The 14,959-nt window shown below is 42.1% G+C and overlaps 1 protein-coding gene across 1 annotated transcript in view; it reads left to right on the plus strand.

Annotated features, from left to right (window-relative positions):
• Window positions 1–5,331: 5,331 nt before the first annotated feature.
• Window positions 5,332–14,959, plus strand: part of slc8a4a (solute carrier family 8 member 4a) — a 28,379-nt gene continuing 18,751 nt past the window's right edge. Inside the window, exons 1-4 of the mRNA XM_089017306.1 lie at window positions 5,332–5,624; window positions 6,480–6,542; window positions 9,521–10,905; window positions 10,996–11,513. Of these exons, the coding sequence (XP_088873432.1) occupies window positions 9,568–10,905; window positions 10,996–11,513 (1,856 nt within the window). The 5' untranslated portion in view covers window positions 5,332–5,624; window positions 6,480–6,542; window positions 9,521–9,567. The remainder of the gene's footprint in view (window positions 5,625–6,479; window positions 6,543–9,520; window positions 10,906–10,995; window positions 11,514–14,959) is intronic.

The raw sequence follows: 14,959 nt of genomic DNA on the forward strand, positions 1-14,959 counted from the left end.
CTATTCCTGAATTTATTCGGGAATTGAAAAATGTGATGTGAAGCGCCGTTCCCGAATTAGTTTGGGTTTTCTTTTTTCTTGCGGAGGGTGCCCATGAAGTGCTGGTCAAACCTCTGGCAATGTCTTCTCCTTTCCATGAGGAGGCATCATTTCATTTTTTTCCATGTTAGCGCTTTATTACAGCTTCAGATGTTGTTATATCCGCGGCCCTAGTGAGGATTAAGCGGTACGGAAAATGGATGGGTGGATGGATGGATGGATGGATTGTATTTTGGACAGCCGCCCTCATTTCAAGCTCCTGTAACTCTTGACCCATATAATTTAGGAATTAAGTGTTTTTTCCTGATGAAAGAAGAGAGTCTATGGTTTCTTACGCTGCATTGAATGTTTATGTAGTCCTAAAACTCAATATTCTGTGGGTCCTGCAATTTGAGTGAAAATGACAAAAACCCTGGTACTGGAGTGGCCATTTTTTTGCACATTGTCTGGCAGCGATTGAGTTAAGAGCCGATTTTAAAACAAATGACATATTCGTGACGTTTTCAGGGCAAACTTATTTTGAATGATGTCACACAAAGAATTGAGGGAGGGATGACACATTAATTTCATACATCATTTCAAAGACATTCAGCTCCAGTGACAAAACTCGTCACTGTCGGTGATGTAACAAAAATCAAAGCCAAGAGGTCCGAGAAGGTCGTCACAGAGACATCGATGACATAAGCTGTGGACGCGATTAAGCAAAGAAACAAGTCATGAAATACAAAAATCTAAATACATCAGCAAATAAACGGTAAATAAGCGTCACTTTTATCCATATAGCTAAATTTGGGTTCCTTGTTGCCTTATTCTCATTTCAATGTCCCGACAGGAAGAGGAAAGATTCTTGGACTGAAGCGAAACTAGGTACTTTCTTTGAATTTGTGAAAAAAGAAAATTGTATGTTTTGCAAACAAAACGAAACACCACTATACAAACGCCTCCCCGGTTCATTAACACAATAGACATCTGACATTTTGCCTAATATATCTAGAAATGAGAATGTTGAGCTGAAAATGAAGTCGACTGTCAAATATATTTTACCAGTATTAAATTTCTGTAGAACAGGACCGAGTATATTTATGCATCATTTTCAATACCATTCGTCCTGTTCTGGGACACGGGGGAGCTGAAATCGGTCTCAGCTGACTTCAGACAAAGGCAGACTTCACCTTGGACTGGTCGCCAGTCAATCGCGAGATGTAAAGAGAACTATACAACCAATTACACTTATTTTAGCTGCCATTGAATGACAGGTGAGTGAAACACGAACACAGTTGGCAATTTACTGTAACCTTGGAGGTTACACAAGACACATTTACACACATTTTATTCTGTTTTTTTTTTGAATATTGAGTGTCAATATTTTCAGCCTCTCTTCTCCTTAGACAACAAAATACAATGACGTCATGTTTTAAGCCAAATATCACCCCAAATCAAACTTTCCAATCAAAAAACGTGTCGATAATTCAAATAATATTTAAACGTAACTCATTCGCTGCCAGACGTGCACAAATGTGTCTACTCCAGTGCCAGGGTTTTTGTCATTTTCACTCAAATTCCAAGGACCCGCAGAATATTGAGTTTTAGGACTACATAAACATTCAATACAGCATTAGAAACCTGACATCCTGTTCTTTCATCAGAAAAAAATAGTTAATTCCTAAGTTATATGGGTCTGGAGTTATCTGAGCTCGAAATGGGGGCAGCTGTACAAAAGGGAATGCTGCCCCCTCATGGGAGGGTAAAACCTTGCCACAGGTCTGACCAGTACTTTATCGTCGAAGACAAAACCCAAATAAATTCGGGAATGGTCCTCCACGTCATGCTTGTCAATTCCTGAATAAATTTGGGAATGGCAATGAATGAGTTAACTTCATCATTATCAGGTGTCCAGAAGGGTCACGAAAAGAACAAGCGTAAACCGATAGATGAACTAAAATATAGCTATTGATAACTAATGCAATAAAAATGTCTTATTTATTAAAAAAAAACACGACCGACAAAGTACAACTAAAGACATTGGTGACAAAGAACTAGCAAAAAGTGGGAACAAACCAAAAATCTTTGCAAAAAGTAAGGAGCGAAAGGAAAAAAAAAAAAGGAAATTGCTTGTCAACTCAAAGGACAACCGAATCCAATACACAAAGAACATACCCTAGGCTAATAATCTTATCATATTTGTCCATTTTGAAAATGCTCTGCGTGGAAATCAAATCAGTTCCTATGACTGATTTTGGCAGCAGCAACGATGGACAGAGGGTCAACATAGACGGGAAGATTTGGACACAGAGCCAAATAGGACGTCAGATGTTGGTGTTTCTGAGGTTACATCCATTCACGATAGCCAGATAATTTCAAGTTCAGGAGCAGAAGAATAAAAACAAATTCCACACAAGCTCATGCGTGGCTAACATTTGCTCCGTAAACGCATCTTTGCTTCCTCGCGGTCGTCACTCATTATTAAATCATGCTATTGCACTTAACGACAAGGCTCGGTTTTGACAATTATTAAAGGGAACAGCTCTCAGCAACCATTGAATGGCAGATGCCAGATAATGAGCCCACATCTCATATTAAGAAGCGTTGGTTGTAGGATGTCTCCAATTCATGGCTGTTTGCGATTTAAACAGACGACTCGTGGCAGAGTTCTCCGTTCATTCATTTTCCCATGAGAGCGCGTCTTCATTCAGTCATAGAAGTGTGCATGAGGGTATTGGGGTACATTTTGGCCAGTGTAACAGATAGCCAAAACCCATTTGCATACACACCATTGGGCAATTTAACTCATTCACTGCTAGACGTGCAAAAAATGTCCACTCCAATCCCAGGGTTTTTCCTCATTGTCACTCAAATTTCAGGACCCACAAAATATTTTCAGAGTTTTAGGACTACATAAACATTCAATACAGTGTTAGAAACCTTGGACTCTCTTCCTTCATCATAAAAAGAGAGTTAATTCCATAATTATAGAGTTATATGAACTTGAAGTGAGGGCGGCTGTCCAAAATACAATGCAATTCATACATATTGGTTTCTCTATCGATAAAGAGGTTTCTTCAGCCGTCATCTGTACTTCTTTGAAGGTGTTGGACGTTTCACTTATTATCCAAGAGGCTTCGACAGTGAACTAAAATTTTGCTGGTAGCTCTGGCCCTACCGTCGAGAGGTGGCGGTGCCAGACCTCTGCTATGATAGGTCTAAGGTTGGGGGGAGCAGAGGACCATTTCCTGAGGCTACACTAATTACGCTATTGTCCTGGCTGATTATGGTCTACGACTGGCCTGATTGTCCCATTTGCTCTGGTATCACCTCATCACCATAACTAAGCCTATGTGGTAATGATCTCAGCAGTGTGTTGCAAGCACGATACAAACAACACCATGGCGATTTAGTGAAGGGTTTTGCAGTTTTATGAAAATAGCTGATTTTACTCCCCTTTCAAACCATCTATTTTCTTTCGCTAAGATTTTAACATCACTGTCGTCAAATGAATGGTTGCTTACTTTTAGGTGCAGATGTATTGCAGATTGAGGCCCACTAGTATATTATCCTTGCAATGTTGATAAAGTCTTTTTTGAGAATTTGTTTAGTCTCCCCAATGTACTGCTTTTTACAATTTTCATTTTTACAATGGATTGAATAAACTACATTACTTTGTTTTTCATTTGGCCAGAGCTACCAGCAAAATTTTTGTTCGCTGACGAAGCCTCTTGGATAAGAAGCGAAACGTCCGACACCTTCAAAGAAGTACAGATGACGGCTGAAGAAACCCTTTCATCGATGGAGCACTCCTATACGACAAAGAATTTTGTGAATGGTGGTGACTGAGTTTTTTGGAACCACCATCATCCCCTCAATTTATAATTGTTGCACTGCTAAATTTCACATACACAATATAAACTAACCATATTTTCCGGTGTATACGGCGCACCGGTTTATAAGGTGCCTCTCTAATGAATCGTGTATTCTCAAACTTTTTCCATAAATAAGGCATCCCGGACTATAAGACGCACCTTCAATGAATGACAAAAGTTTGATAAATATGATATAGAAATATATAAAAGTTTCCAAATATAAGGCACAACGCACAACTTTGGAGTCGGTGGCTGCTGACAGTAGTTGCGAGACCTGTTGTGGCTCAACATTACTTCACACATAAGGTGCACCTGCATATAAGGCGCAGGGTCATCTTTTGAAGAAAATCAAGGTTTTTGGGTGCACCTCATACACTGGCAATTATGGTAGTCTAAGAATACGAATCCTTTTTTACAATAAGCTGTTCCAACACAAAAAACCGAGGTGTTGACATCATGTCTTTGCAGGTCAACAGTATGTCGAGGGCACGCCATCTTTACCAGGACGGCCAAAGGTAGTGGTTACGTTTGTCTGTCGACTGCTGACGAGATCAAAGGCGAGGCTCGCTCTGTATTCGCTCGCTGTAAACCTGACAGGAGGATAAAGTGGCTGAAAATTGCCGTGAGATTGGTGCAAAAGTAAGACTATCTCCATCGTTTTGACGTTTCTTGTTGTCAATTTGATGTTTTTAAGATGGAGCTTGAAGAGAATCAAGGATGTTCTTGTTCTTGATCATAAATGTCTGTTCTTGATCATAAATCTCTAAATAAGGCCAACCGATACAAAATTATGGGTCACATAATATATTATTATTATCAGTATATTATTATTACACGGAGCGAGTTGCTTGTTCTATAGCCACAAAGGGACATATGTCTTCTTGTGCCGGTCCCAAGCCCGGATAAATACAGAGGGTTGTGTCAGGAAGGGCATCCGACGTAAAAGCTTGGCCAAAACAAACATGCGGATCAAACCTCCAAAGATGGAGGACACTGATTCGCTGTGGCGACCCCTTGATGGGAAAAGCCGAAAGGAAAAGAACAATACAATACAGTACAATACCATATTGATTTATGTAGTACTTAACCACAGCTAAAGCTGTAACAAAGCCCTTAACATCAACAACTATCATTTACAGGAAATAAAGTAATCACAAAAATATTTGCAATTGATTGATATCAGAAGTGAACAGTTTGTGCAATCTGTTATTGGATTGAGGTTGTTGACAGCGATATATGATTGCATTGCTTCGTTTTGATTCGTTTTTCAAATTCGATTTCATCCTCGACTTTTGAGAGGAACACTTGATTGAAAACAGCTCTCAGTGGGCTCCACGTTGCAGTGCAGTTTTACACCACTGCAAGCCACAACAGTTGGTGCGTGAGACAGTCGTCAGTTATTTGTTATTTTTTTAATTGGGGGGGTCAGACTTTTGGATATATCTTGTGTGTGGGGAATCTTATTTCGACTGTACAGGTGTAACCCAAGGAAGTGGCTAAAACAAGTGTATTTTTTGCTGTTGGACGACAACAGGTGACGGGTGCAATGAGTGATGATGTCAAACAAACCAGAGTAAGAAAAGAGTCGCTGCCTGTGGACTCTTGATGCGCAGTCAGAAGGTCCACATTGAGCGTGTGGCGTCTCCTCCCTTGTCTTCCACTGCAGTGTTACCCGCTTCTCTTCCTTCTCGCTCCTCGCCTCTTGCGCCGGAGATGCCCACAGCAAGAGTAAGATTCACACACACTTGCGTGTGTTTATTTCTTTTTATCTTCGGCATCGTAACACACGCTCACTCTTGTCTTGTCAGCCACCACCACCATCGACTCGCTCGTTATCCATCTTTCCCTGCTCCTCGCGATGTGCAGTTGTCGGTCCATTCCCATCCATCCATTTTCGTCTTTTCTCGTGTGTGTCAGCTGCCTGGCTCTTTTTCCCGTTACTCATTTGCTCATTTTTTTTAAATCTCTCTAAAAACCCCACTTTGTCGAGATTTGTGACTCATTCCGCGGGCACAAAAAGAAAAGATAGTCGGTCCTATTTTACGCACCAACAGTCGGGCTGCGGATGGATGAACGTGTAGTGTATTGTTTTTAAACATGGAAAATAAATTTAAGGATCGTTTCTGCCCCGCGGAGCAACAAATTGAACTAATCCGGAGGTTTCAAGTTTGATAGTAAAGGAATTCCAACACATGAAGCGCAAGCCGCCAATATTATTGGGAAGTCGCTTGCATGCGTGTGGACACCGCTCCGGTTGCCGCCTCTGCTCATCTGCAGCCAAGGAGCCCGATATTCAGTCTCCTTTGAGATTTTGGGGGCGCTCTGTGAGCGCATGTGGCGCTGATGTGCTGTGTGCAATCAAATGGAGACGTTAATTAGCCTCTCACGTGCAGCCTGCTGCTAATAATCATCGACCAACCTCTCCCATTTGCAACACACCCCTTTTTTCCTCCCTCAATTGTCTTCTACCTTTAAGCGTCATCTCTTTCCACGACCATTTTCATGGCAAGCCCTCTTGTCTCTTTTTTGGTGGTGATGAAAATAAAGACATTTTACCAAAGACTTTTTTTTTTTTTGCTATAGAGAGGTTCCACTTCTGAAGCTTTGAACTTCAAAGAGGCAAGCTCACTCGACAACTGTTGCAAGGTGAGTCAAAATGTCTCTCGTGGTGTTACATACTATAGGAAATTAGCTTTTTAAAAGGACAACTTCATGTATTGGCCTACGTGGGATAAATTATCAGAAATAAAAAACGGCTGCTCCTTACATGTGTGGGCTGTTTTGCGTTGTTGGGTTTTGCTATAATTATGCTCACGTTTAATTCCTGATTTGGTGATGCTTTTATTTCAACAGTAATTCATTCTTCATACTGAGTATTTATTTTGGCATCATTGTTGATGTATTTATAATAATACATTTCATTTATAAGCACCTTTCAAAACTCTCAAGGACACTTTAGTCACAGGATATTTTTTCTGCGGGTGAGCAGCGGCAGCCACACGCGCCAGCATTCACTCAACCTGGAAGTAACAAAGTAAAATTGGTTTTTTAACTAAATATATTTTGATCATATATTCTTGTTATTCTTCTTGTTGTTATTCTATATTCTTGTTTCATCTTCAAGATGATTAATCTCAAAGCCTTTGAAGCATCAAATCGTCTGTATGGGTTTTTCTAAAAGTAGAGATGAAACGCTGGAAGACGTCCCCAGGCAAGAACGTCAGGCATTTGTCAGAGTTGCTGTCTGTGGTGCTGATGTGTGAGACCCATCTGAGCAACAGTGTGGTGGCACTGATGCTGTTGCTCTCTCGCACAAATGCAATCTGTTTGTTGTCTCTTTGACACGTCACAGACAAAACAAAAACAAATGTCTCTATAATATCCACAACCGTTCGGCTTCACCTTGAAATGTGACGCTCGGGTCGAACGTGAGCTTATGGGTCAGGGTGGAGATTGCCAGCTTTTCCCTGCTGCATGTCAATGAGCGCCCATGGCGTAGCTGTAACACTGTCACATGCTCTTTGCTGTCGGCAGGCAACCTATTTTTGAAACGGTCTTAAAATTTTGATCAGCCGTTTCAGATTATATCTGCCCCCGTGCGCTGTTTTCTCTCGGTGTTCATATTGATGATGATGTGGATCCTCTGGGTTCCATTGGCTATCGTCTGAATTATTCACTCAAGGCGTTCAAATGTCCATTTTATGACCAAGAAATACAAGAATAATAAAGTTTTTTCTTTTGATGCACTCATTCTGATGCATTAATTCTTCTGATAACTGGTTCACCGCCAGACGTGCAAAAATGTGTCCACTCCAGTGCCAGGGTTTTTGTCAGTGTCACTTGAATTCCAGGACTACATAAACATTCAATACAACATTAGAAACAGACTCTCCTTTCATCAGAAAAAAAGAGTTAACTCCTAAATTGTATGGGTCTGGAGTTATATGAGCTTGAAATGAGGGTGGCTGTCCAAAATACAATGCAATACATATTGGTTGATATAGTGCTGAAGCTGGAACAAAGCACTAACATGGAAAAAGGGGAAATGCTGCCCCGTTGTGGAAAAGAAAAATGCGCTTTATCAGCACCCAAGCATGAAAAAACAATACCCAAACAAATCCAGAAATAGTGCTCATATTGTCATATTTACAACTCCCGAATACATTCGTGAATGGCAGTGAATGAATTAAATGGCTTTCATAAAGACATGCATTTAGACCTGTCCCAATATCTCGCTAAAAGACCGCATTACTATTTCAGACGCATATTTGAGTCTATTTACTGTTGTATTAAGAGCCAAAATCCTCAAGGTATCTCGAGGCTGGAATGATCTCATTCCATGGTATGTTTATGTTTTTAAAATGGTGACACAGTAAATTTCTTCAAGTAGGCTGTAGACCCACTCTGATGGTCTGAGGCAAAAATCTCTTCAGTGTTACAAATGACACTAAAATAACTATAATCTTTCTGAAATCATTGGGAAGCAAGCGGAGACACAAAAACATAGCAGTTAAATATTAGCGAAGAGGATATTTTACAGTATGTTACAATTTCCAGGTCTCTGGGTGCATGGAAAATATTCATAGGGTCAAACATAAATGTTGTATTGACGTCTCAGGAGACTAAGACGTCAATACAATGAAGCTATGAACAACAGTTAGTGAGAAACGGGCTGGCCACACTCTTCTCTCTCACAAAGAGCTCTTTTGAACAGAAATATACTGTATATGCTGTCTTCACAACCACACGACTCTTTATGAAATCCCCAACACTCTCATCCTGTTGAAACCGCCAAGTTGTGTTCACAGTCACAGATGCAATCTTTTCTTTCTTGTTATTTTTTTTTTTTTTAACCAGGGTTTATTTTCGGCATCCCATCAAACTCGACATGACATTATAGCCTGAGTCACTTTTCCGCTTCGTTCTGCAAGTGCAAAGGTTAACATTTTCCACCGCTGCTTTTGCACAAAATGACCACATTACACAGTATGCGTGGGAGTGGGGCAGGCCACCACTGGTGATTCAACGATTAGTAGGTGCCAATATTTCTGGTTTCCAAAGCTGCCAAGCTATTGGAGCCCACATCATTTGCATACAAAAGACTGTGAGTGTTATTTCAGGAAAAGCACTCAGGACTCAAATTGCAATTCCTTTCCAATGCTGTTGCTGAGCTGAAATGCAAAAGAAAGAAAACGAGAAGCTAACGGGCTTAAAGCTTGTGATCACATCACCAAATATCTAGTGACGGAAGTACCATAAGTTCAGTTATGGGGTCCAACGTAAGATTGACAATTAATGTTCAGATGAAATTAGAATCAGAATCTGATTCATCTTTATTGGCCAAGTATGTAGAACACGAAAGGAATTTTCTCCGGGAGAACACGCTGCACTCGTATGATCATAAAAAAGATATGACAAAAAAGTATGAAGAACACTAATAAAGGTTAATCCAATCAAATTCCTTAGTGTAAGTGGTACCTTTCAGGAATAACTGTGAGACAATGTGCAAAGTATCAGGCAGACATTAGTTCAATGAACCTGTCTCTCCGCTTTCACTTCGAGAACAAGCGTCCTTCTTCATTCTATTTACAAGTCCATGTCCCCCTTTCTTTATCTTTTTGCAGCGGCTCCCGTGAACAAAATCTAACCTGAAGGAATTCCCAACAGAAGCATGTTTCTACAAAAGCAGACTTCATCTTTCACACCTTATGTATACCTCCCAGTCCTACTCCTGCTGCTGCTGTTGCCGGGAGTCACCCACGTGTCCCAAGGCAGTTCCAGTCATGAAGGTTCTGGCAGCAAAGCGGGCAACTGCACCAGTGAAGATAACTGCTCTGACGGCGTGGTGCTACCCATGTGGAACCCGCAGAACCCCGTGGTGGGTGATAAGGTGGCTCGAGCCATAGTTTACTTTGCGGCCCTCATATACATGTTCCTGGGCATGTCCATCATCGCCGACCGCTTCATGTCATCAATTGAGGTGATCACCTCTCAGGAAAAAGAGATCACCATCAAGAAGCCCAACGGTGAGACGACAACGACAACCGTGCGCATTTGGAACGAGACCGTGTCCAACTTGACTCTAATGGCTTTAGGGTCATCGGCGCCAGAAATCCTTCTGTCCGTCATTGAGGTGGTAGGCCATGATTTTGAATCCGGATCTCTGGGTCCGAGCACCATCGTGGGTAGTGCTGCATTCAACATGTTCATCATAATAGCCATCTGTGTTTATGTAGTGCCAGAAAACGAAACCCGCAAGATAAAGCACCTCAGGGTGTTTTTTGTCACTGGCGCCTGGAGTATTTTTGCCTACATCTGGTTATACCTCATCCTGTCCGTTTTCTCTCCCGGTGAGGTGGAAGTTTGGGAGGCAGTTCTTACCTTTCTCTTCTTCCCACTCTGCGTGCTACAAGCCTGGATCGCAGACCGTCGTCTGCTCTTCTACAAGTATGTCAATAAACGCTACCGCGCCGACAAAAACCGTGGCATTATCATAGAATCAGAAGGAGATGCCATGTTCACCAAAATGGACTTGGAGATGGATGGCCAGGGAGTCAACTCACACACTCACCCCAAAGAGGCTCTGGACGGGATGCTGGAGGGTGTGGAGGAAGGTGGCGGGATGAGTGCGGAGCAGGACCAAGAGGAGGAAGCAAGAAGGGAGATGGCTCGCACCCTCAAAGAACTGAAGCAGAGGCATCCAGAGAAGGATATGGAGCAGTTGATCGAACTGGCGAACTACCAAGTCTTAGTCCAGCAACAGAAGAGTCGGGCCTTCTACCGCATACAAGCCACGAGGATGATGATTGGCGCCGGAAACATCCTGAAAAAGCACGCTGCCGACCAAGCTCGGAAGGTGGTGAGCTGCCATGAGGCTAGCGGACAGGAAGAGGACCCCAACACTATCTACCTTCAGTTTGACCCTTCCCACTACCAGTGCTTTGAAAACTGTGGCTCCTTAAAACTCTCAGTCAGCCGGCACGGAGGAGAAGCCGGCTGCACCGTGAAGGTGAGACACTCAACACCTTGATTTATAGCTATCTTGAATAGTGTACCGTTATGTATGACCACTGAAGTTGACATATTTTCGCTCAAATAGGTTGACTACCGCACGGAGGATGGCACTGCCAACGCTGGGTCAGATTATGAATTCGCGGAGGGCACTTTGGTCTTCAAACCTGGCGAGACTACAAAAGAGTTCACCGTTGGTGTGATCGATGATGACATTTTCGAAGAAGATGAACACTTCTATGTGCGCCTGAGCAACCCCCGCATAGTCCACCGAGCAGAAGTCTCCGTCCTGGAGCCGCGTTCTCTCTCTTCCAGCAACACCATGGCCGGTATATCTTCTCACATCCCTCCGAAAGCCGCCCTGGGTAGCGCCCACACCGCCACGGTGACCATCTACGATGACGACCACGCCGGCATTTTTACATTGGAGAGCAAGTCGACCAGGGTCAGCGAAAGTGTCGGAAACATGCAGGTTAAAGTACACCGGACGTCCGGTGCAAGGGGCAAGGTGGCGGTGCCTTACCACACTGTCGAGGGCACAGCCAAGGCTGGCGAGGACTACGAGGAAGTGTCTGGCAAGCTGGAGTTTCAGAACGACGAGACCATGTGAGTGACAAAATCTATTTTATTGCTTTGCTCCTCGTCACATAATGGTGGTACACTCGGGTGACTTGCGCGCAGGCGTTTCAGTTCCCACTCAGTGACAACATGAATGATTCTAGCTTCTTGAAGAGCAATAGAAAATTTATGGATGGATGGTTACCTCCTCTGTTCCTTTGCATCTCTTAATCAAACATTGGAGCCCACATGTTGACATACTGGCTCTGAGAAACTTAGCTCATTCGGAGAGCTGATGTGGGTGGATAAGAGGATATCACTGTGAAGCAGGTAATAGCTGATGTAGAGAGGAGGAAAAGGGGGGCGATGGCTGTCTTTGGATCAGTGTACATTCGACATAAACAACGTTTTTTAGATGTTTGCGCGACTTGTACAGACAAGTCCAACAATCAATTGATTTTACTGATCCGCAATGTCGTTTCAAGCATGATGTCGACTCGTGTTTTGGCGTGAGGAGGCAGACTGTTTGTAGCTTGTGAATTAAACTAGTCCATCACTTGAACAGATTTACGTTGTTTTCCGTTTCTGAATGCTCATTTTTGGTCGATGAGGGAGAAACAGTACAACAGTGGGACTGAATTATTAGTGATTAATCATACCTTGATCATACGGCACAAGGATTACGTGGCCTGAGATGAAGAAACTGATTCAATGGGTGTGTGTGCCAAAAGATTATGATTTTGGAGTTTTGTCAAACAAAGTTTGACTTATGAACCTATGCGTAGAACGTTTATCGGTTGGGCCAACTTGTGCAAATATTACCTGGGTATCCCAGCAGCAAGGGCACTAAAACGATATACAGGGTATATATTTTTTCCTCTAGAAAAAGCCATGAGGTGACTTCACTGCTCTGTTGTGCTAACATGCGTTTTCTGCATAAAATGCTTGCCGCGTATCCCGTCAATCATCAGAGAATATAGATTGTTCCATAGCATTCCCTCCCGACTGTGTTGTTTTTAATTATAGTGCTGTAGTGAAAGAATATCGATAATCTCACCAGCAATTTGTTGATGCCTACCCGACATTCATCACATTAGTTATTTATTAAGTCCAATTTATTTGCATTGCACTTTCCATACATTCAAAATGCAACACAAAAAATGTAGTTATGCAACACTTCAATGTGGAGAGATTAAAAGAGTACAGAACTGAGAAACTGAAAACTTAATGGCATGAAATACCTATTAAAGTGTTTTTGCGTGATCATTTTCATCACAAAATTTATGCTAAGAACGGCAAATGATCTACAGCGCGGTAAGCGAAAGCATGAGTAGCATTAAGACACCGGGAAAAACACTGAATAAAACGTGTCAAATAAATGTGTCTGCGCAAGCAGGATTGCAGGGTTAGTGAGTGGGAGTATTGTGTGGGTTTGCTGAGTGCACAGAGGAAGGAAAAAAAACGTCAGGTGAATGCACAGAATTCTCATCTCCCCCCATTTCGGTCCTGCCCTCACAATGCTGGTGAATTTTGAACGTATCCAATTTCTGGCATTTTGGAATGTTTTTACCATTTGAAAATTGGATGGCGTTAATGTTATAAATCGACATCGAACAAAATGTAGCTCCAAGGGGGCAATGAAAATGTTTTTCCTGAGCATCCAGTGCAATTACCCGAAGTTCAGTAAGGTTCCCGAAGGATCTTCACATAATGCAGACAACTACACGAGCTGTGCTTAATGAGTGAAGGGTGTACAACAGAGGGAAATTGGGGGCTAGCGGGCACTTTGTATTTGCGTTTGAAGGCAGAGACGATACTTGACTATTCATCAGATTACTGCTGCTAAACAGAACGACAGCATTTCTTGTTTAGAATCGTGCCTTCTGTATCAATGGAACCACCTTGCAAGGCAAAGAAAAAGTCAACCTGTGATTCTACATCCAAGCGAGAACATAAAGGAAAGTGCACGTGAACCGATGACAATGCCCGTCGGCATCGGAATCCGAAATGAAAAAGTCTGTTTGCATCAACGTGACCTCTGCTTCTTCCTGCTTTCCAAGTGCATGTAGAAGGACTTGATGTATTTACCACAGCGCATACTTAAGTTTTGCTCTCAGACCTAAATCTTTCAACAAGATCAAATTGAGTTATTGCTTCAAGCGATGCAGAAGCTGCAGACGGACTGAATTTTTTATCATATCTTTTTCATTTTAAGCGTTCAGTCTGTCCTCGTAAAACATGCAGATTGAACTCGGGGCATCTTTGCCTTCAGTTTGTGTATGTGACCTTTTGTGTCACGGAAACAAATGAGCTTGTTTTCAGGCACCATCCAAATATGGTTCATATTCAGATTCCATATACAGTTGGTAGTGATGCGCATTTTCTTTACAAGGTAAAGGTTTTGTTGGTGCTGTTAAAAAGAAAAAAAAGCAGCAGCGGCGATTCGAGTAGAAGCCTTTGTTTGGTTGGGGACCATTCCAGGGTGTATCCCAACTTTCACCCCTAGCCAGCTGGATAAATTCCAGCTCATCTCCAATGCTAATAAGGACAAACGCTGAATAGAAAATAGATGTATGGATATGCCGTAAGGATGAAAAGTACTGTTTATTATTTCGGGCTACCTAATTTGTAACACTGTTAAATCTTATCAGTTCACATCCTGAATAGTCAGGTCTCTATTACAATTTACTCCCATGGAACTGACAATCAACTTTATCACATCTGAATAAAACTGGAGCCCCGTTCGGCAATGAGCATATCTTGGCGGATGCCACCAATTTGTTCACTTTGCATTGACAAATGCTTTGTAACAGCCAAATACAGGTAACATCCGAGTTACGACCGGTGCGAGTTACGACCGCTGCGAGTTATGACCACCCGTACTTACGAACACGACCGCAAGACCTTTTTTTATATTTTTATTTTTATTTCTACGCCTCGCACCACAACGCGCAAGCAGCTGGCAACGCATACTACAATTTTGGACAGCCAACATGTCACACACTCGCACAGAAATGTACTACGTGACTACACTCAATACAGTCGGTATAAAGTGCAGATACCGTCTCGGCAACCTCCCCTGTAATAACGTACACTGATTTTTCCTTCGGCGTCCGCCTGAGTCCGAGCGTGTGTGTCGGCCGACCTCTTCAGGCCGTTAGCAGGAGAGCGAATTTTCAACATTAAATGATAAAAACGGCACTAAAAGGTAAGTATAGCGTTTATAAATGAAGTGTACAGTAAAGAGTTTTGTACACATTACCGGTACAGTTATACAGTAATAAAAATCAATAATATGAAATATAAAATGATAAAAATGACACTAAGTTATAAAATTTATAAATGAACTGTGAACAGTCTGGTCTATAATAGTATTCAATGGAAAACGTTGCTTCAAAACAACAGATTAACATCATATACTATCCTGTCGTGTAAACGTCACATCGGCCATTTTGAATGGATTTCGACTTAGGACCGTTTGACTTACAACCGTT

This window comes from Hippocampus bargibanti, linkage group LG16 (assembly GCF_051943395.1).
Source record: "Hippocampus bargibanti isolate YZ-2025 linkage group LG16, ASM5194339v1, whole genome shotgun sequence".
Lineage (NCBI taxonomy): Eukaryota > Metazoa > Chordata > Actinopteri > Syngnathiformes > Syngnathidae > Hippocampus > Hippocampus bargibanti.